Source organism: Suncus etruscus, chromosome 10 (genome assembly GCF_024139225.1).
Source record: "Suncus etruscus isolate mSunEtr1 chromosome 10, mSunEtr1.pri.cur, whole genome shotgun sequence".
NCBI classification, from domain to species: domain Eukaryota; kingdom Metazoa; phylum Chordata; class Mammalia; order Eulipotyphla; family Soricidae; genus Suncus; species Suncus etruscus.
In genome coordinates this window covers 92,692,967-92,714,043 of record NC_064857.1, presented here as the reverse complement: position 1 = coordinate 92,714,043, position 21,077 = coordinate 92,692,967, and the positions used below count along the sequence as shown (strand labels likewise).

The following is a 21,077-nucleotide window of genomic DNA, read 5'->3' as shown; positions in this document are numbered from 1 at the left end:
AATCAGATGATCAGTACTGTTAAGATGGGGAAGCTATCATTTGAAGGCACTTTTGGTCTCTTGGTGAAATTTTAAATTAGAATTGGCAAAACACAACAGAACCTTTAACATTTTCAGAAGCAATTTCCAAAATGGCCACAAGATGGAAATAGCATGTTGAAGACATTGCTGAAAATGCCCTTTTTTTCTCTAAATTTTGCTGTGTAAGAGTAAGAGGAAAAGAGAAGGATGGGGGAACAGGGTAAGGAAAAAAAAGGGGGAGATATAAAGAGAAATAGAGAGACAAAGAGAATTATGTACAAATTATGTACAGGAGAAAAATTGATGTTTGGTTTATTGTGTCCGTATGTGTCCTTCTACGTGTTCTTTTAATGTTTTGGTGTATTTATTTATTTATTTATTTGTGGTGAGGGGGGTCACACCTGACAGTGCCCAGATCTACTCTTGGTTAGGTATTTGTGGGTCAGTCCTGGTAGTGCTCTGGAAATTGTATAGTGATGGAGATTGATCCCAGGCTTCCCCCACTTTTTCTGTTGCACTTTTTCTCTGGCTTTTTATGTGCTTTTCTTCTGACCTGCCTTTTTTTATTTTAACCTGATCTTTCCTTTTGGTCTTTCTACGCTCTTCTATGACTTTGTCATCTCTATTTACAGTGTTTTTCAGAACTGGATATAACATGGCATAGAAGTACACATATCTCTGACTTATTGTATTCTCAGACCTGAACATAATAACCTCTGCTTAAAAGCAGACAAAACAGCACAAAGTGTCCTGGGTTGTCTGCTGGAGCCTACTGGCCTCATGTGCTTGAGAGCTTCTATTTATTTTTTCCTCACCGACAACAGATCTTTCAATGGAGTCTCAAGATCATGACAGGTCCAAAATAAAGAAAATGTGTTTCTATCCCTGGCCAAAATCTATGTGAGAAAGATTTTTCTGAAGGTAGGTGTTCACATATCTTCATTCTTGGAGAAAAGCAGAAGCCATTCTACTGACCAATGGAAGCAGAGAAATGTGAGGGAAGCTGCAGAATTGCTGTGGAATTTTGCATCAATTTTAAGCCAGAATTTGAGGAATGCAGGGATGTCACCAGTGTCCCAGTGAATCTGCATTGACCTGTGCTCAGCAGGTAATTACGAGAACTACTCATCCTTCTCTTCAGCACCATGGGCAAGAAACAAATTGATAGTAAGGAAGTTTCAAATATATACATTTATTCCACTTCTGTGGTCACTTTCACCCTGGAAATAAATAGTGGTGTTTTTCTACTGCTGAAATAAATGTGGTTTCTCTTGCAATGAATAATTTATTGCTTCAGGAGAAAATTGACTTTACGGTTGGTCAAAAAGGCCATTGCTCAAATTCTTTCGATTTCAAAAGCCAACCCCCAACTCACCAAAATAAAGTGGATTACGTTGCCCACCAGGATATAAGGAACTACAGAAGCACAGATTAATCACTTTTCACTGATCACTTTTCACTGGTTTATTTTCATTTATGGATAAACAAACTGTTTACTTAGGCTAATTTTAGTTTTGGAAGGTCAACTTACCTGGAGACTTGGCGTAAGAGGCATGGAAGCAGGAGAAATTAATAAGGGCATATGAAGCCAGGAAAAAGTTGGAGATGATGGGAGCTATGGTGTTTAGTTCCGCTGTGAAGGAAGCAGAATTGAGCATGTACGTATGAGAGATGAGACCAGGAGCTAAACAGCTGTTATAGCCTGGAAGCTTGACTTTATTTGGAAATTGAAAACATAGCTAGCATCTGTCAAAGTTTAAGAAGCTGGTGATTTTTCTTTGAGGCTGCAAATCATTTAAAAAAATATTCTTGGCCAGGGCTTCCATAAGGTAAAAAGCAAGAAAGCCTACCAGTCCAAAAATAGACAGTCAAGACCTCTATCTAAAAAACATTCAGGTGCAAATGAGCAGATAGTTTGGGGGCTAGCCAGATGATAAACTCTCTAAAAAGCTATTCTGGGGGTGCTGAATCCTATATTCTTTATCTGCTATATATAATCAAAAGGCTATCAGGTTGATAGATTGGTAAATACCTGCACACTAAAAATGCTTGACTGGAAATCTTATACACATATGATGCATATACCTCACTTGCTCTCTCTGTCTTGCAGATCCTTTGTTAGTTTTTTGGACGTTTTTACATCTGCAGAGAGTTATTCTTTCAAGTATTTCAATGAAAACAAATAAACACACACCTAACTTTTACCTTAGCAGCTAAATATCCAGTATGACTTGGTTTTTGAGATAAGAAATAGAGACAATCTCGTTTATCAGAAGGTCAGATAACAACGAAATTTGATTCTAAAACATAGATCCCCATAAGAAGTCAGATCAAAATAGCTGTCAGAGTACCCCTACATTTTTCTGAAAGAACAAATTTAAAGGATGCTGTTCTACTGACACATTTTTCTTATATTGGTTGTTTTATTACTTTAGTTCAGGATAGAGTGGGCTTTTTACATTTTAAAGCTTAAATTGTAAAATCAGAAACATCTGTACATCTTTGTATACATAATTACATTTGTCTTTTATAATAATCTCTCACACAGGAAGTTGGTCTTTCACACCTCTCACCCCACAAAATCTATGAGGATCATGGATATGGTCATGTGTGGAATTTATGTGATGAGAGAAAAACCTCCTTCTTTGGCACTACTGTGCAAAGGACAGTTTACACAGTTCTTGTCTTTTCTTTCTTTTCCTCTAAGAGGCTCACCAGAACAGTAGATCAAGAAACGCGCAAGCTACAGTGACAAATGTGCCTCCCATCATTATTTAAATATCTAGCAAGAAAGAGCTGAGATTACAGTCTGGCTGAGTGGTTTTCTAACATTATTGGTCTTTGAATCTCTTGGCGCTCTACCAGAAATGCAGATTCTTTACCCTTTGGGATTCTACTCCTAGTTCTGGGGTTGCTTGAGAAACAGGCATGTTGACAGCCCTGTCCATAAATGCAATTCTGACACAAGTGGTCAGTAGGTCACACTTTTGAGAACAGAACTAATTGGCTGCCAAGCCAGAGGCTGTAATTAGATTCTAAAATTAGACAATATTAGGTAGTATGAAGGAAGATTTCAGTTGCAATTGGTTGAATGGATTCAGATTCAAAGAATAAAATCCTGAGACGACTTCAGGTCCTCAGAATGCCTCCACACTCAAGGGTTGCCTATTTTCTGTTCAGCCTCAATAGTCTCAAGAGGAATCTAAAGAACAAACAAATCATTTCTCTGGCAAAAAAAAAAAAAAAGAGAGAAATTCTCAGGGTAATCAGAATTTTCTGGCTCTCAGTGAACACAAGCAAACTACTAACCAATAAGAATGAATGCCATGGCTATGACAAAGGTGAGAATGTATCCTCTCAGTGGCTCGTTGTTCTTCCCGTAGCCCTTTGCAAAGAATTGCAAGGCTTTATAGATATTGTCCTTACACAGGGCCTAGTGGAAAAGAAGAAGAGAAATGTGTCATTCTTATCTATGCATAGTCATCTTCCTTAGGTGATTCGGGAGATAAACAGAGTGAAACACAATATGAGGCACAAGTTAACACAGCCGTTTATCATTCATTGTTATTTGAATCATTCTTGACTATGTGACAGACATAGCATGTGAGCCAGATGCAAATGTTAAATTGTCATAGAAAGGATGGGAGACATTTGTCAGTTTACAGTGGCATTGTATGAGCATTGCAGAAGCCACAGCAGTGGGAAGGAGAGTCCCTGGTCACCTGGAACACTTTGGGTGCGCTGACGAGGGAGGCCAAGGCCGAGGAGAGTGTGGCAGAAAAGATGCCTGCTGTGATGAGGGGGCCAAACCCAGACACCATGCTCATGACCTGGTGAAAAGATAGTCAAATAAGGAGTTTGAAAAATGGTCACATCTCAAAAAAGTATGCCTTTCTTTTCACTTTTTTTTTTTTTTTTTTTTTTTTGGTTTTTGGGCCACACCCGGCGGTGCTCAGGGGTTACTCCTGGCTGCCTGCTCAGAAGTAGCTCCTGGCAGGCACGGGGGACCATATGGGACACCGGGATTCGAACCAACCACCTTTGGTCCTGGATCGGCTGCTTGCAAGGCAAACACCGCTGTGCTATCTCTCCGGGCCCTTTCTTTTCACTTTTTATGAATGTAAGTCTATGTAATAAGTTCATTGCTCCTAACCAAGCTTTATTTTATTTTAATTATTTTTTAAAATTAATTTTCCTGCTTCTTTCTCAAATTCTAAGAATTTGGGTTTTTATCTAAAATGGAAATGTTGATTTTTGTCTGTTGTTTTTAGTAGCAAATGCTTACTGCCACACATCTAGAAGATACTGGAAATAATCAAGGAGAAAGTGGTTTCAAAGATTTTGACATATCCCCCTCTGAGCTTTGTGGGCATATGACCCTTTGAAGATAGGAAATGATATCCAGCAGAAAGTGTGTTTTAATAAAGGTCGAGAAGGGGTTCAGCTGTTAACTCAGTCAATTTTTCCCCCTTGGCTTTTGTTCTATTTGGAGGCCATTTTTGCCTGTTCTTAGTGCTTATTCCTGGCTTTGCACTCAGGATCACTCCCCATCAGGCTTAAAGGAACATATGGGGTTCTGGGGATCAAACCTGAGTTGGCTGAGAGCAAAACAAGTATGTACCCTACCTGCTGTACTATCACTCTAGCCCTACTTCAGTTTTTAAAGAGTTATTATTAACTTTCTTGTTTTTCCTGCAAGTTGAGGCTATCCAAATTCTTGCATGTTTGCTGTGCTTATTAAACATTGTTAGAAATCTGAAACCTGATGATATTCTCATATTTTCAAATAATGACTTTAGCGAGTTAATTTCTTTTTGCTAGTTGTTGAACTAGATGAATGATGCTTTCGTGATAAATTTGCTTCCCCTTCTGCTTAGAAGTCAGTCAGACAAACTTGTAAATATCAAATCCAATAGTTTTCCCAACTTATCTTGTCCCATGCCACTCCACTTATTTCTTCCCTTTTTGCCACTCACAATTTTCTTCTTGTCCTCATCTCCTTGATTACTCTAGGATCCTTATATGTGAAATATTTCATATATAATGAGCTGAACTTCTCCCAATCTTGAAACTACATGGTTGGAAGACACATAATATTTCTTGGGAAACTTTCCCCTGGTGATAAAATTGGTAGAACTTATTTCCCCACCACCACCACAAATGCAAGCTCAGGATTTGTTTCTACATTGTGCCTGTTTGCTTTTCCCTCCCACAGAAAATTTGCTTTGCTAACTAGCCAGTCAACTGCACAGTCAGAAATTTCAGGACACATGATGTTCTAAGCATGAAAACAAGAGTAATAAGCAATAGTATTATTAATAGATGATTTCTGCTGTTCAAACCTGGAAATTGTTCATCAGCCCATACTGGCATGGCTCATGTCGACATCTTGAGAAGTCATAGCCCAACCCACAGGCCGCTGAGCCATTGCAGTTCATCCCAGAAATGATGGTGTCATTCATGTTGCCAGTGGCATCTCGAACCACACAGGCTCCTGGGGGAAACAATGGTAGCTTGTCATTTCTTTGAAAATCCTGGAGATTTTCTTCTAAAAACATACTAAGTTGAATTATAGTTTGGACAGTTCTATTACCTATCCTATTTTATTACCCATCTGATATCCAATGTCAGTACATTCTGGGACATAATCCTTGGAAGTTCACATCCTCTATCTGAAGCTTGGAATCGCTGCCCCTCCCACCTACCCCTCCCACAAAATAAATATAGGCTCTAGCCTGACAGCCTCTCGAAAGGGATTAGGACCCTCTTACTTTCTTAAATGTATATGAAAGTGCTTTACATATAATACACACTGTGTTTGTGTTTTTTTACTTGGATCTACTGACTGGGTTGTTTCCAAGTAGAAGGATTTCTTTTTATCTGTAAGGGCTCCTAGGTGGCAATATAAATTCTAGTAATTATGAGAAATGAGCCCTTGTTTTTAACTTGTGATATTTTGGAATAAATTTAGGTAATTATAATTCTACATCCTGAACAATTTTTATGGATTAAATAATACAGATAATGTTTGGGATCATGTTGCAGATAATATTAATGATCAGATATTTATCATTATTTTCTTTTCTGTCAGTGCTCAGGGGTTAATCCTGACTCAGTACTATGCAGATACCCATTCTAGTACTGGGGGGAGGTCATCTGCAATGTCTAGATTTGAACCAAAATTAGTCACATGTAAGACAAATGTCCTGTATTGTCTTTCCAGCATTCTAAGTAGATTATTTTTTATACATTTGGGTTGTATTTTTTGTTATAAAATTATGTAATGGATATATTTGTGCTTATAATTTTTCTTGTGTATTTCAGATGTTTTCTAGGATTGATTCTTGGAAATGATGTCTTAAAGTTACTGACAGGTCCTAGTAATTTATTTTAATCACTGCCATACCTTATGCGTTTTCCTAACTATCTCTGCAATACTACATTAGTAGGAATTAAAATATGTAAATATAGTTACCAAATATAGATAACTTTTCTAAGGATAAATAACTTACAAATGAATGCCAACTAATAAACTATTCATTTAGCTTTTCAAACTGCAGCTGGAATGAGTTCTTATTTCTTGCTCATAATTCAAGAGAGGCTCAGGATAGGTATTAATGAAAACTTTCACTTTTAGTTATAGAATTCACATTATTTGAATCTGAATTCTAAATCATATATCTCAAGTTGAAAGGAGCATTTGAAATAACCAGTGCATGAGTTTTTTTTATTTAGACCTAAGAAGTGGCCTGAGAACCTCAGCTTAAATACTAGAAATTACTTATATTGATAACTGAGCAAAACTATTCATTCTGGATTTTACCTTCTTACATTGATTGTGCATGGTGAGCTGATTTTTCTGAATCATTTATTTTAACTTCTGTGTAATAGACTCTCTAAATTCTCACATACTCAAGCCATGAGCCATAATTTGCCCAAATATCAGACATGCCATGGACCATAGTGACTATTCTTATACCTTGGGAAAAGTATTTCTATTCATTGGAAGAAACAAGTAGAATCTCTGAAATTACATCTATAATTATTCACTCTTTCATCAATGTTTTGTGTGAGGAAGAAAATCATTTGGGCAATTTAGGTTTGGGTAATGTCATTTTAAAATGTTTGGATTTCTTTAGATATTGGAATAAAGTCTCCACATGTAACCAACTTAACATACCCGAACACAGTTAACAATATTGTTCAATTTCCTAAAATAAGGAGGCAGTTGGGGGGGAAAAGAAAAGAAATCTAAGTCAATCTTTTTTGCAGTTTTCTCTGGAAAAAAAAATCAAAGAAATATACAAGCACATTCCCAATTTCCCCTAGAGTAGATAGAGGACAATTGAGACTTGGACTTTAGTGAAATGGCCATCAGGACATCTATAATGGGTCCATCTGCTGCTGTATTCCCTACTGTACATAGAGAAGAATTTTCTTCCCAGAACATTCCACATTTGTTCCTAGGGCATAAAAATAAGGTGACCTCCAAGGAGGAGGAGGTGTCACTTGAAGGCAGCAGGTAGCACAAAAGTCAGCTAGTAACAGCAGGCAAATCCACACATTTTCTGCTCACTGAGTAATGTGGAGGCTGGCCACCCACACAGCTGACAGCCAGGTCGTGTTCTGATCTTCTGCCAATTGGTAACAGTGACAGTTCTATATTAGGGACTGCAGTTCAAGGAGGCGACACAGTCATTAATCCTACATCTTTTGTCCTTTTTAGTTTTTTGAGTTTGGGGTGTTTGTTTTATTGGGTAATTTTTTTTTTTGCTCCATCATCCACTTGTCTGAGGCAAGGGAGGTTGATCTTGCAAGGGGTGGCTTCCTCTGTGAGTGGGATTCTTTTTTTTGGGGGGGGGGCACACCCGGCGGTGCTCAGGGGTTACTCCTGGCAGTCTGCTCAGAAATAGCTCCTGGCAAGCACGGGGGACCATATGGGACACCAGAATTCGAACCAACCACCTTTGGTCCTGGATCAGCTGCTTGCAAGGCAAACACCGCTGTGCTACCTCTCCGGGCCCTGTGAGTAGGGTTTTTATCTTGAGCAATAAAATGGGTCTCTCTTTGTGTTTAGGTCAAAGTACAATCTGATTAGCTGTCCCCAGAGATTCTTACATCATAATTTCATTACATTTAAATATCTCTAGCACCTAAGAACAAATTTCAATTACTACCATTAAAAATATTTCACTTGATGGCTGGAGAGCTAGATAAAGTAAAGTGGATAGAGTGTTTGCCTTGCACCTGGATGGCCCAAGTTTGATTCTTGGCACTACATATGGTCCCCTGAGATCTGTCAGCAGTAACTCCTGAGTTTTAGAGGCACCGCATATACTCGGGTCATGCAGGTTATTTGATTCGGTGCCTTCAGTCCACAAATCTTGGCTGAGCTGAAGAGGTAGGTGGCTGAACTGAACTGGATGCCATTGAATTATTTAACCCACAATACTTTGTGCTTTGTATGAAACCAACAGCAGTGATGGTGACATCTGCAAACTCAGCGATGATGACAATGTCTATGCTGATACCCTCACATCAGATACAGCTGAAGCTCTGTTTGGACTTACAGACAATGAGAAGGAGGAATTCAGTTTTGAAGGATTTTAACCTTTGTGATTTACCTTGATTACCTGTTAAGCTAGGGTATTTGGCACTTTATTTAAAGTTTTAAAGTGATTGTTGCTAGTTTACAGTTTTTCTTTAGCAATAAATATTGAAAAACATTTAACCTACAGATTCAATGATTGAAATTGGTTTGGGTATATATTTTTTTATTTTTGAAATTCACCAAAAATTTTTGCTGCATTTCCCACCTTGGCTTACACTCAAGTCACTAAATTTTCTCACTTTTTGGGTAAAATTAGGGGTGGGGGTCAGTTTATACTCGGATTGGCTTATACTCAAGAATATATAGTAACCCCTGTGCATCATTAGGTGTGGCCCATAAACCAAAAATAAAAAAAGTTTTTACTCATGTTTTTCTGAACATCCACTGGCCCTAAAGAGAGAGGAGGCAACTGGATCTCTTGTAATGTTGGCCTTCTGCTATGTAACTTACCAACACAGATAGCAACTCCGATGTAGGCAACAGTGGTTATCAAAATAGCTAGCATGGTTCCTCTGGGAATGGCATCTTGGGGATCCTTTGAAAAGATAACAAAGATGGGATGAGGAGACAAGGTGGAATAAGAAATCGAACTTACCTGAAGTTATTTCTGTACTTTCAATTTTCACTTGACTCTTCTCAAAGCAAGCTTAGAAAAATTCAGAAAAATGGCAAAGGAGTGAATCTGAGTTCTATTTTTAACAATGACCAGGCATTTAGCAATGGATCTGTAGAAGGGCCAGGCACAAAATTCAGTGGAAAAGTATAGTCCTTAAAGGTGCCTGAGTGCTGAGATTCCATTACAGGTACCCTAGAGTGACAACTGTACAACTCTGCACCAAGAGGTTTATCTTTACCATCTGTGATTTCAAGCAGACATCAAATATTTAAGTTAAAGGAAGTATTTGAGCAATTGAAAATAGATGTATATGTGATTCTTCTTTTGATTTTACTACATTTAGGAGCACCTTAAAAATAATTTCTGGCCAAAAAAAAGGATAATGTTAAATTCTCCAATTCTTCAATTTTTACCATTTTGAATCTAATTTGGAAATGACTGTAATGGGTGGTATTTAATTTCTATAAGCAGACATAAAGAGACAAATTTAACCTTTTACCAGAACATGGGCTTTCTTGGTGCTTATAAATGTGTATAAATTAACCAAGTAGAGTTGCCCTTAAAATTAATTACTATTTTATATCTTATTTAGGGAGCTGAATTATATCATCATCAAATTTCAAGGAGGAAAATGTCTAAATAATGGAATTCAACTTAACAGGGATTATTAGATAGAGATTCTACTTGGAATAAAGAATCATTAAGAATTTAATACAATCTCAGCAGGAATTAGTTTCCCACAGAAGGACAGAAGACCTATCAATACAAATAAGTAATCAATTCAGTCAACCAAAGTTTCAACTTTGTGAAAAACTGAAATTGACCGATAAAATCCATCAGGAATGTCAAATCCTGTTTGGAAAATGCTGTTTCCTCCTTGAAGATGCCTTTAGTCTCAATGTCATGGAGTCTTTTACCTATGTATTGTTCTATATACCTTATGGTTTCAGGCCTGATATCAAGGTTTTTAATTTATTTGGATTTGACCTTTGTGCATGGTGTTAGATGGGTGTCTGAGTTCACTTTTTTGCAAGTGGCTGACCAATTGTGCCAATACCACTTGTTGAAGAGGCTTTTCTTGCTCCATTTTGGATTTCTTGCCCCTTTATAAAAAAATATTTGATTGTAAGTCTGGGGAACATTCTCAAACTGAGAAGCTTCTGAACCTCAAAAGAAATAGTGACTAGGATACAAAAGCCACCCACAGAAAGAGAGGAATTATTCACCCAATACCCATAGATAAGGGGCTAATATTGAAAATATACAAGGTACTAACAGAACTTAATAAGAATAAAACATCTAACTCCATCAAAAAATGAGGAGAAGAAATGAGCAGACACTTCCTCAAAGAAGAAATACAAATGGCGAAAAGACACATGAAAACATGTTTTACATCACTAATCGTTAGGGAGATGCAAATCAAAACAACAATGAGGTACCATCTCACACCACAGAGACTGGCACATATCACAAAGAACAAGAACAATCAGTACTGGCTGGGATTAGGAACTTTTATTCACTGCTGGTGGGAATGCAGCCTAGTCCAGCCTTTATGGAAAAAAATATGGAGATTCCTCCAAAAACTGGAAACTGAACTCCATATGATCCAGCTATACCACTCCTAGGGATGTATCCTCGGAATACAAAAATACAATTCAAAAATCTCTTTCTCACACCTATATTAATTGCAGCACTATTTTCAGTGGCCAGACTCTGGAAACAATCAAGGTGCCCTTCAACAGATGAATGACTAAAGAAACTGTAATACATCTACACAATGGAATATTATGCAGCCATCAGGAGAGATGAAATCATGAAATTTTCTTATACATGGATGTACATGGAATCTATTATGCTGAGTGAAATAAGTCAGAGGGAGAGAGATAGATACAGAATAGTTCCACCAATCTATGGGTTTTAAGAAAAAATTAAGAACATTATTGTAATAATGCCCAGAGACAATAGAGATGAGGGCCTGAAGGACCCACTCACAATGGGAAGCTCACCACAAAGAGTGGTGAACGCTGTTAGGGAAATAACTACACTAACAACTATCATGGCAATCTTAATGAGTGAGAGAAGTAGAATGCCTGTCTCAAATACAGGCAGGGTGGGGAAGGGGGGGCATTGGTGGTGGGAAGGTTGCACTGGTGAAGGGGGATGTTCTGTTTATAACTGAAACCCAACTTCAATCATGTTTGTAATCATGGTGCTTAAATAAAGATTTTATATATACAAAAAAAAAAGAAATGTCAAATCCTAGGAAATGTAGAAATTACTTGACAAGCAAGTAAATCTACCACTCAATAGCAAAGGTAAACTGGCCTGACTAGGCCATTCTGTGTGTGTCCATGTTTTCCTTCAGTTTCAGAAACATCTGCCTATAGAGTTTGTTAGAATATAGTACCTCCCCAGCCTCCTTATTTTAAACTCTTGCCCACAAAAGTGAAAGAGCAAAAATGGCTAGTATGTGTGATTACACAATAGAATGAAGGTGATTATAGCTGAAAGGGAACCCATCCCACCTCCCAATTCACAATGTGGCCCCTACTTCAATTTACTGGGCTGAGGAGAGGACTCAAAGAGCTGGAGCACATACATTGCATGCATTCACAGGACCCCTCTTACTCTCTGGTGTCCCCCAAACAGTGTTGGGAAGGTCTCCCAGAATTAAAAAATAAATTTAATTTATTTATTTAGAATTTATTAGGATATAAATGAAATGTGAAGAATTGATTGAGACGGGAAGAAAGAAAATACATATAAAGATAAGAAATGAGGAGGTGAAAGACTGTTAAGTTCCTAAAACAGAAAACTTCACTTTCATTTTGTAATAGCTGCTAAAACTCTAACCTCACTTTTTCTCCACTTCATGTGGGGGTTGACAGCAGTGTTCAGGGGCTACACCTGGTTCTGTTTATGGGAGACATTCCTGCTGGGAATTCCTACTGGGAACCATGTGCTGTCATGGATGGAACCTGGTAGGCCATAAGCAAGGCAAGCTCCTTAATGTCATATTATCTCTTTTACCTTTCCCCACTCTAAAATTACTTTTAAAGAACTTATATGAAGACCTGCCTGGGTCATAAATTGGGCCCCATATTAATGTTTGGTTTGGCAACATTTTCTCTAGGCAAGATTCAAGACTTTGACAAATTCTTTTTGTTTTAATTTTGGGAGGTTTACCTATTGGTGATCAAAGATTATTCTTGTCTCTATACTGAAGGAGTTCCGAGGATCATAAGGGTTTCCAGAGATAGAAACCAAGTCAGTTGTATGTAAGGCAAGCACTCCACCTGTTATGCTATCCCTTCAGACCAGTTTCAACAAATTCTTAGTTTTATTCCAAATGCTTCCATTTTCCCTGAAGTAAATCAAACTCTTAACTTTCTTCATTAAATATCGTATATTTTTGTATAGAATAAAAGCAATCACTGCTTTTTGAGTATGCCAACAATATTCTAATCTTGTATATCTGAAATGGTACTTTAATTTTTTTGTCTTTTTTCTCTTTTTGGTTTTTGGACACAATGGTGATGTTCAGAGGTTACTCCTGGCTCTGTGCTCAGAAATCACTCTTGGATTGGGGACCATATGGGACACTGGGGGATCAAGCCAAGATCCATCCTAGGTCAGCCATATGCAAATCAAACACCCTACCCTAGCACCACTGCACCAGACACTATGTGTATTTTAAATTTTTTGACTATAATTGGCTGTTTCCCAAATCTTCTCCTAAACCACTTTCTCAGGTTACATTTTTACAGATCATCAATTAGTGTGTTAACAAAAAAAATTTAGGATCTAACTTGGCAGCATCCATTGTACCAACTCATGTTGATATTGTCATTGCTATCTTATGAAGGATTCTGAGGCTATGAACAGATATTATCATTTTACATATCCCTAAAACATGTAAATAATGAATATTTATTAAGTTGAACCAAATTTCTTATGTCTAGATTATTTCTAGTTTTATTCTCAGAGAGAGGAATTGAGTATCTAAATAATGAGGGTTCCTTACTACTTCTTCATATCTCCTTAACACATAGGATGCTCCCCTCAAATTTGGGGAATATTAATTAATGCTTCTCGAGGCATTTTCATTTCTTGACTTTTATAGTATCACTCTTCCTTGTTTCATCCAACTTCCTGGAGAGCTCCCTCTCTCACCTCTTCATAGATTCTCTTTCTACCATAGCACTTTGTCCATTATTCTGGGTGCTGCCTTGAATCTTCTCTCTCTGTCCTCTGGCACAGACCCAAATGAACTAAACCACGTTTTGCTGCAACCCTAACCTCATTTACTTGTAAATCTAGCTAGCCACTGACATCTGTCTCCACTCTGATGTTTGGCCATTTTAACCTCAATGATCAAAGCTAAGCTTCTTTTTCTCATCTCCTGCTCTATGGAATCAATTCTGGAGGTTGCCACTAGCATTCAAAATAATAGACCAGGTCTGACATGAAATTTTGAAGAGCCATCACAGTTTGTAATAAAGCAAAGAACTGGGGAAAATTGTGTGTCTTTGCTATGATGTACAACATTTTCTTGAAAATGAAAAAAAAAAACTTTGCCATTTTATCTTCTAACTCATAAGAAACTGATTCCTTTGATCCATTTCCACTACCATGGACTTAATTCAGGTTCATGTCATCATGTGTCCAAACTATTATTAGTAACCTTTAACGGATCTTTTTGTTTCTGGTCTCCCATCCATCACCACCAAGTACCCTTTAATCTATCTTCATGAACATCTAGAAGATTATCCCTGAAAGCATATATACAATCACAGTACTCCCAATAACCAACTTCCTGAGGATCTCTAGCTAGTTTGGGGATAATATTCAAGTTGCATTGTCGGTACATTTAAGGATTTTTGTGTACTATTTTATTATTTATTTATTTTACTTATTTTTATTTTTTGGTTTTTGGGTCACACCCGGTAACGCTCAGGGGTTACTCTGGCTATGCGCTCAGAAGTCGCTCCTGGCTTGGGGGACCATATGGGACGCCGGGGGATTGAACTGTGGTCTGTCCTAGGCTAGTGCTGGCAAGGCAGACACCTTACCTCTAGCACCACGCGCTGGACTTTATTTCTTTATTTTTAAGCCACACCCGGCAACGCTCAGGGGTTACTCCTGACTATGTGCTCAGAAATCACTCCTGGCTTGGGGGACCCTATGGGACGCTGGGGGATCAAACCACAGTCCATCCTATGTCAGCTGCATGCAAGGCAAATGCCCTACCACTGCACCACTGCTCCAGTCCCAGATTTTTATGGGTTTTTATTTAGAGTACATAATAGTATATGTACAGAAAGTCAGTATTAAGGGGTTGTATTTCCCCAGAAGCACTCAAAAGACCTGGTTTCTTTCCTGATCACACTCAGCCAACTGGGCAGTGGTTCAGTGCAAGGATCCTTGTTCAAGTCTGCAGTGCCATCACCAGGTCTCTTTCAATACTGGTTCAATTGGTACTTTTCAATTTTCAATAATAGATGTCTCTTTATCCCAGCTGTTTTTGTTTTGTTTTGTTTTGTTTTGTTTTTTGGTTGGTTGGTTGGTTTGGGTACACACCTGGCAATGCTCAGGCTCTGCACTCAGGAATCATTCCTGTGGCTCAGAGTACCATATGGGGTGCTGGAGGTTTAATCTGGGTCAGCTGTACACAAGGCAAGTGCTTTACTCATTGTACTATCTATCTGGCCCTTTCTTTGTTTTATTGATTAACTACTATTACTAATTTCTTAAAATCTGGATCAACTAACATGGACAAACTGTTGGTATTTAGATGCAAAACTGGGATGACTAATCAGTGAGGAAAGGAGGAAGAGAGAGAGCAGAGTAGGACTGACATGGAGACAGTGGTGAAGGGTCTTGGGCACTTTGATGTTGGTGAATGTACAGTAACATTGTTCATCAAAACCATGCAAGTTAATGCTACCATTACTATTTTCACTAATTTTTTTGAATTAAAAGTAAATGAAAATATAGATTGTGTCCCCTCTTCTCATAGTCTTCCTTTATATCTTTGAAGATAGAAAACTACTGTATCTACATTCCCTCATGCATATTCTATTCTGGCTCCTGATGACTCATGAAAGTCAGTTTGTCTTCTTCTGGGCCATGGATTTATTGAGGGAAAGATGAAACTTTTCTTTACTTCCCCAGAGCCTTGTGTAAATAAGCACTAAGTGCTGGCCCAGTGACACTGTGTAGTGAATATCAGATACAAAACAGTTTAGAAACTCTAGCTTAGGGGATATAGGGAGAAAGGGACTCTCATTCATCGCTGGTAGAAATGCCGTCTAGTCCACCCTTATAAAAACAATATGGAAATTCCTCAAAAAACTGGCAATTAAGCTCCCATATGATCCAATGATACTACTCCTAGGCATATACCCTAGGAACAAAAAAATGCAATACAAAAATTCCTTCCTCACACCTTTATTCATTGCAGCGCTATTTACCTTAGCCAGACTCTAGAAACAACCAAGGTGCCCTTCAATAGATGAATGGCTAAAGAAACTGTGGTACATATACACAATACAATATCATGCAGCTATCGGGAGAGATGAAGTCATGAAATTTTTTTTTTTTGGTTTTTGGGTCACACCCGGTGGTGCTCAGGGGTTACTCCTGCTGTCTGCTCAGAAATAGCTCCTGGCAGGCACGGGGGACCATATGGGACACTGGGATTCGAACCAACTACCTTAGGTTCTAGATTGGCTGCTTGCAAGGCAAACACTGCTGTGCTATCTCTTCAGGCCTGAAATTTTTCTATACATAGAAACTATTATGCTGAGTGAGATAAGTCAGAGGGAGAGTGATAAACACAGAATAATCTCATCTATGGGTTTTAAGAAAAAAATAAAAGGCATTACTATAATAATGCCTAGAGATAATAGAGATGAGGGACAGAAGATGATATGAAGCTCATCACAAAGAGTGGTGATTTCAGTTAGAGAAAAAAGTGCACTGATAACTAACATAACAATGTCATTGAGTGAGAGAAGTAGAAAGCCTGTCTCAAATACAGGTGGGGTAGGGGGAGAGGGAGATGGGGGTATTGGTGAAGGGGGGTGTTCTTTTTATGACTGAAACCAAACTACAATCATGTTTGTAATCATGGTGTTTAAATAAAGGCATTATTTAAAAAAATAAAAATATAAAACAAACAAAAAAGAAAACAGCAAATGCTGTTTTATATTTTAAAAAATCTAGCTTAGGTGACTGGAATAGTATTAATGCCTATAATAGCAATAAGCAAAATTACTATACTTTATGACCATCAAAGTGATCATGACCCTTAGAGTTCTGTCCCTACATTTTCTCTAATTTGGTCTTCTGTACCCTTTTCTCTACCCACTGTTGGTCAAATTGGTTCTGTAATCCAATGCCAAGCATTTGTTATTGTTCTGTGCTGTCTAGTCTTTCATTGTTACTCCTTATATTGCAAAAGTAAGACATATCTTATGGTATTTTCTCATTTGCCTCTGATTTTATTTTGTGTAATAAGATATATTCCAAGTCCAACCATGTTACAGCAAACTGCATAATTTCATCTTTTCTTACAGCTTCACGGTACCCTGTTTAAGTACTACAATTTCTATATTTTTTATATGGACAGAGATCCAGATTCCCCAGTTGAACTAAATACTTATTTGGGGGACTTTCAGGAACATTATAGACACCTAACAGTGCTTCTGAAATCAATGCCAAAGATCTTTGCAAATTTTCAATATTTGGTTTATAGGAGAGAGAATGAGGAGTCTTTTATACCCTCATTCGTGGGTTGAGATATGAAGAGCTCACAAGAAAACTGAAGATTGCTAAAAGGGTAGTCTTGCTGACATGTAGGTAAATTACTTGGACTGGGATACATTTTTTTAATTATTAAAATGATTATGCTTGTAAACAACCAGAGATTTTTCTTTTTTGTTTTTTTTTTCAGGCCACACCCATTAGATACTCAGGGGTTACTCCTGGCTAAGCGCTCAGAAATTGCCCCTGGCTTGGGGGGGGGACCATATGGGACGCCGGGGGATCGAACTGCGGTCCTTCCTTTGCTAGCACTTGCAAGGCAGACACCTTACTTCTAGCGCCACCTCACCGGCCCCAACAACCAGAGATTTTTCATTATAGCCACAATATTACACTGGCCCTTAAGTGACAGCTGCATAATAGTGAGTCATGTATGTCTGTTGCTAAAAGCTTTGACAATCCAGGTGGCTTTATTGGGTATTCTGGTCTGTGTGAGAAAAATATTCTTGCTACTAATTAATAAATAACAATTTTGGGGGGTTCCCTTCCTAGTTCTCTGAGGAGAGCTTCAGCAGATCAGAGAAGAGAAACACGTAAAAGCCAACAGGTCCCCTCAGCTTCTTCCAGTCAGCTATCACATAGCAGGGGGGACTACATATTACAATTTCTTAAAACATTAATACATAGACTTTTGGGTTGTTTTCGCATCCTGGCTATTACTGTATCTGAGTGTGCATATATCCTTTCAAATAAATGTATTTGTATTTTGTCAGTAGATGCCAAGAGGTGTAATCACCGAGTCTTATTGTTGCTGATGTTAGGGGCCACCCTGCTGATATTTACTCCCAGCATAGTACTCTAGGTTCTCTCACTGCAGTGTTGGTGGTCCACGCTGAGAAAGACACATGTAAAGCTTGTGTACCATCCTGAAATAAACTGATTTTTTAAAGGAGTTTAAGAAAAATCTGAAATTTTGTTGTTGTTTGGAGTCAACTCTCAGTGGTTTTTAGGACTTACTTTTGAATATGCACTTGGGATAACTTGGGTGGGCTTGGGGGACAATATGGGACATGGGGGATTGAACTAGGGTAATTCCCATACAAGGCAAGCTCCATATCTGCTGTACTCTGTATCTCTAGCCCCTCAGTCTGATATTCTTTAGTTTACAAGCAGACTGCTAAATGCAGCACTGAAAAACCAAAACTTCAACCAATAGCTGTATTTTATTATGCAGTGATACTATCTGGATCGTTTTTGAAAAACTAAATGTTTCTATCCCTCACATAATCTTTCTTATGCTATGCCTCTATGAAACAATTTTTCATATCCTCACAGCCTGTGGTCTTACATGTAACAAATCTAAATGCCTTCATTTATTCCATAAATATTTATTAAAGCCTAAAGAGTTCTGAAGCTACAGAAATGAACAAAACCAAAGGCAAAGTCCCACTTTCATAAAGTTATATTTAAGATAATGTCTTTCACTCCATTTTCTCCCACAGCTCTCTCCCCTTACCTAACAGGCTTCCAGCCCTATCAGGGTTTTTCCAGTTGGCTAGGAGAGACTTTTGTCTCTGGTATCCCTATTCATGACTGTTATTTTTTTTTTATCTACTTGGAATACCTTTATATGTCACCACCAATCATCTATATCATTCTCTGCTATTCCATGCTCAAAAGTAACTTCCTTGAAGAAAAAGTCTCCAATGTAAAATTATTTATTTACTATTTTTATTTCATAATCGATTGGGCAATGAACTATAGACAATTTAGACATATCTCTTGACAGGTCTTATGAGAATCTATTGTTTTCTGTCATTGATCATAAATTGATTGAAGTAATTCCTGTGTCTTCCTTTTTGTTTATGGTAGAGGAAAGTTATTGTCTTCATATATCTCCACTTTCACCTTCCTCATTTAATTCCTAGAAATCCTTATAATTTATTTGAGCACATGGATGCAATCTATATACTACATTTCTCAATTTTCTTTGTAACTAAGTAAGGCCATACACCAATTTCTGGCCAATGAAAGCTCAACAAGAAGAGATACATGCAAATTCTAAAAGTTCCTTTTTCACTGTTTTCTTCTTATACACCTCCCTATGCTCTAGAACAGAAAGGATTAGTCATCCTAATATTGAAGACAAAAGTAAACCCAAGGGAATGATAAACTGAGAGAAGCCATCTGGCTTTTAGAACCATACCTTTGAATCAGACCATACTCATCCACGAAGTAGCCTATAAACTCAAAGTTTCGTGGACAAAAAGAACGCTTACTCATTGCTAGTGGCTGTCACTATTATTTTACAAAACATTACCACTCAAGTCCTAACTAATACAAAGCTCCTTAGAGCACTCAACACAAAGTAATATGGGTTCTAAATACATACCTAATAAATAAGTGACAGCATTTCTGAATCTAATGACCTAAGAATTTAATAGTAAAGGAATTTTGAAGAAGCTTCATTTTCTCTCGAATGCTTCATTTTCTCATTCATTGTGTAAATGAGAAAGAGCAAAGAGAAAAAGAGTAGTTTTGATGTGTTCTTCATTGATGATATTCATTTTGTTGGAAATGTGACACACTCAATATTGTCTGTCCTTCTGATGCCATTGAACATAGTATATTTTGGTGAGGAAGCCATATCCAGAAGTGCTCAGGACTTACTTCTGGCTTTCTGCTCAGGGATCACTGTTGGGGTTCAGGAAATCATTTACTTGAGTTGGCTACATGCAAAGCAAGCACCCTTTCTGCTCTTCTGTCTTCCCAGCCCCTGAATACATATTTTGAAAAAACTATATTGCTAGGACAGCTTGGTATTCAAAGAGTCTATTTTAACTTGCCAGGCAACTGTGCAGAAATCTTATAGCAAATTTTACAACGTTGGAGCTTGCACAGAAATCAATATTTAGAACACCCAACACCTTTACCTCCACCTCTCAGTATGACAAACCAAAGAAAGCTCATACCTCTAAATCTCCTGAGATATTGGCACCAGCAAGAATTCCAGTAGCTGCTGGGAAAAAAATGGCAAATACAGAGAAGAAACCTTCGCCTTTTGTGAAGCTTGGTCCAAAGTTTTCCGCAAATATTGATGCTGAAACATGAGAAATGAGACCATTATCAAATAGAGTTTCTTTAGAGTAGGAGAAGCACTAATTTTTGACTCTGATAGCTCCAAGTGCAAATGGGCCCCTATTTTTTTTTTTTTGGTTTTGGGGCCACACCCGGCGATGCTCAGGGGTGACTCCTGGCTGTCTGCTCAGAAATAGCTCCTGGCAGGCACGGGGGACCATATGGGACACCGGGATTCGAACCAACCACCTTTGGTCCTGGATCGGCTGCTTGCAAGGCAAATGCCGCTGTGCTATCTCTCCGGGCCCCAAGGGCCCCTATTTTCAAAATGGAATCAACTACATTTTAAGATGTGGGCACACTTCTGGAGAATCTTATTTACCGAAAATTAAAATATGTACTTGAAAGTTTGAAATCTCTAGTGCACCGTTTTTCAAATTGCTAATTTTTGTGTCAATATACTTAAACTGCCTGACTTTTTAAATCTTATTTTATCCTTATTGAAACCATTGTGATTTACAAAGTTCTTCATAGTTGGGTTTCACACATACTGTAATACATTTCTCTTCTGTTGGTTTTTTTTTTTTTTTTTGAGAAGAGAAATCTGTGGGAAAGTCTATCTTAATATTTTTGCTACTAATGTCAAAATTCTCTTTCCTATTAAATTCATATACCAAATTAATAAGCATAGAAGAGAACTTTTCTTATAAGCTAGCACTATCCCACAGGATGTTACAAAATTGTTTAAATTAAAATAAAACAATCTAGAAGAACAGAAATAAAGGGGGAAAATGTGAAAAAAAAATCTGAGATGATGCCAATGTAAGAAAAGATTTTTTTTTTAATCTCCTGGGAAGTTTTTGGACCACAAGTGGCAGTGATCGGGTTTCTCCTGTCTCTGTATTTGGGACCATGAGGTGACAAAAATTATAGTGTATGTGAGACAAGCATTTTTGGGGCAGAGGCGGGGCCATACCAGTGGTG

General features: G+C 37.8%; 1 protein-coding gene across 3 annotated transcripts in view; it reads right to left on the bottom strand.

The window, feature by feature from the left end:
• The window catches only part of SLC12A1 (solute carrier family 12 member 1), a 112,284-nt gene that overhangs the window by 62,144 nt on the left and 29,063 nt on the right, over positions 1–21,077 (bottom strand). For all 3 annotated transcript variants that reach the window (XM_049782473.1, XM_049782471.1, XM_049782472.1), the window contains exons 8-13: positions 19,988–20,115; positions 9,083–9,167; positions 5,364–5,515; positions 3,744–3,851; positions 3,331–3,454; positions 1,553–1,654 (exon numbers count right to left, since the gene is read on the bottom strand). In XM_049782473.1, coding sequence (XP_049638430.1) covers positions 1,553–1,654; positions 3,331–3,454; positions 3,744–3,851; positions 5,364–5,515; positions 9,083–9,167; positions 19,988–20,115 — 699 coding nt within the window. The remainder of the gene's footprint in view (positions 1–1,552; positions 1,655–3,330; positions 3,455–3,743; positions 3,852–5,363; positions 5,516–9,082; positions 9,168–19,987; positions 20,116–21,077) is intronic.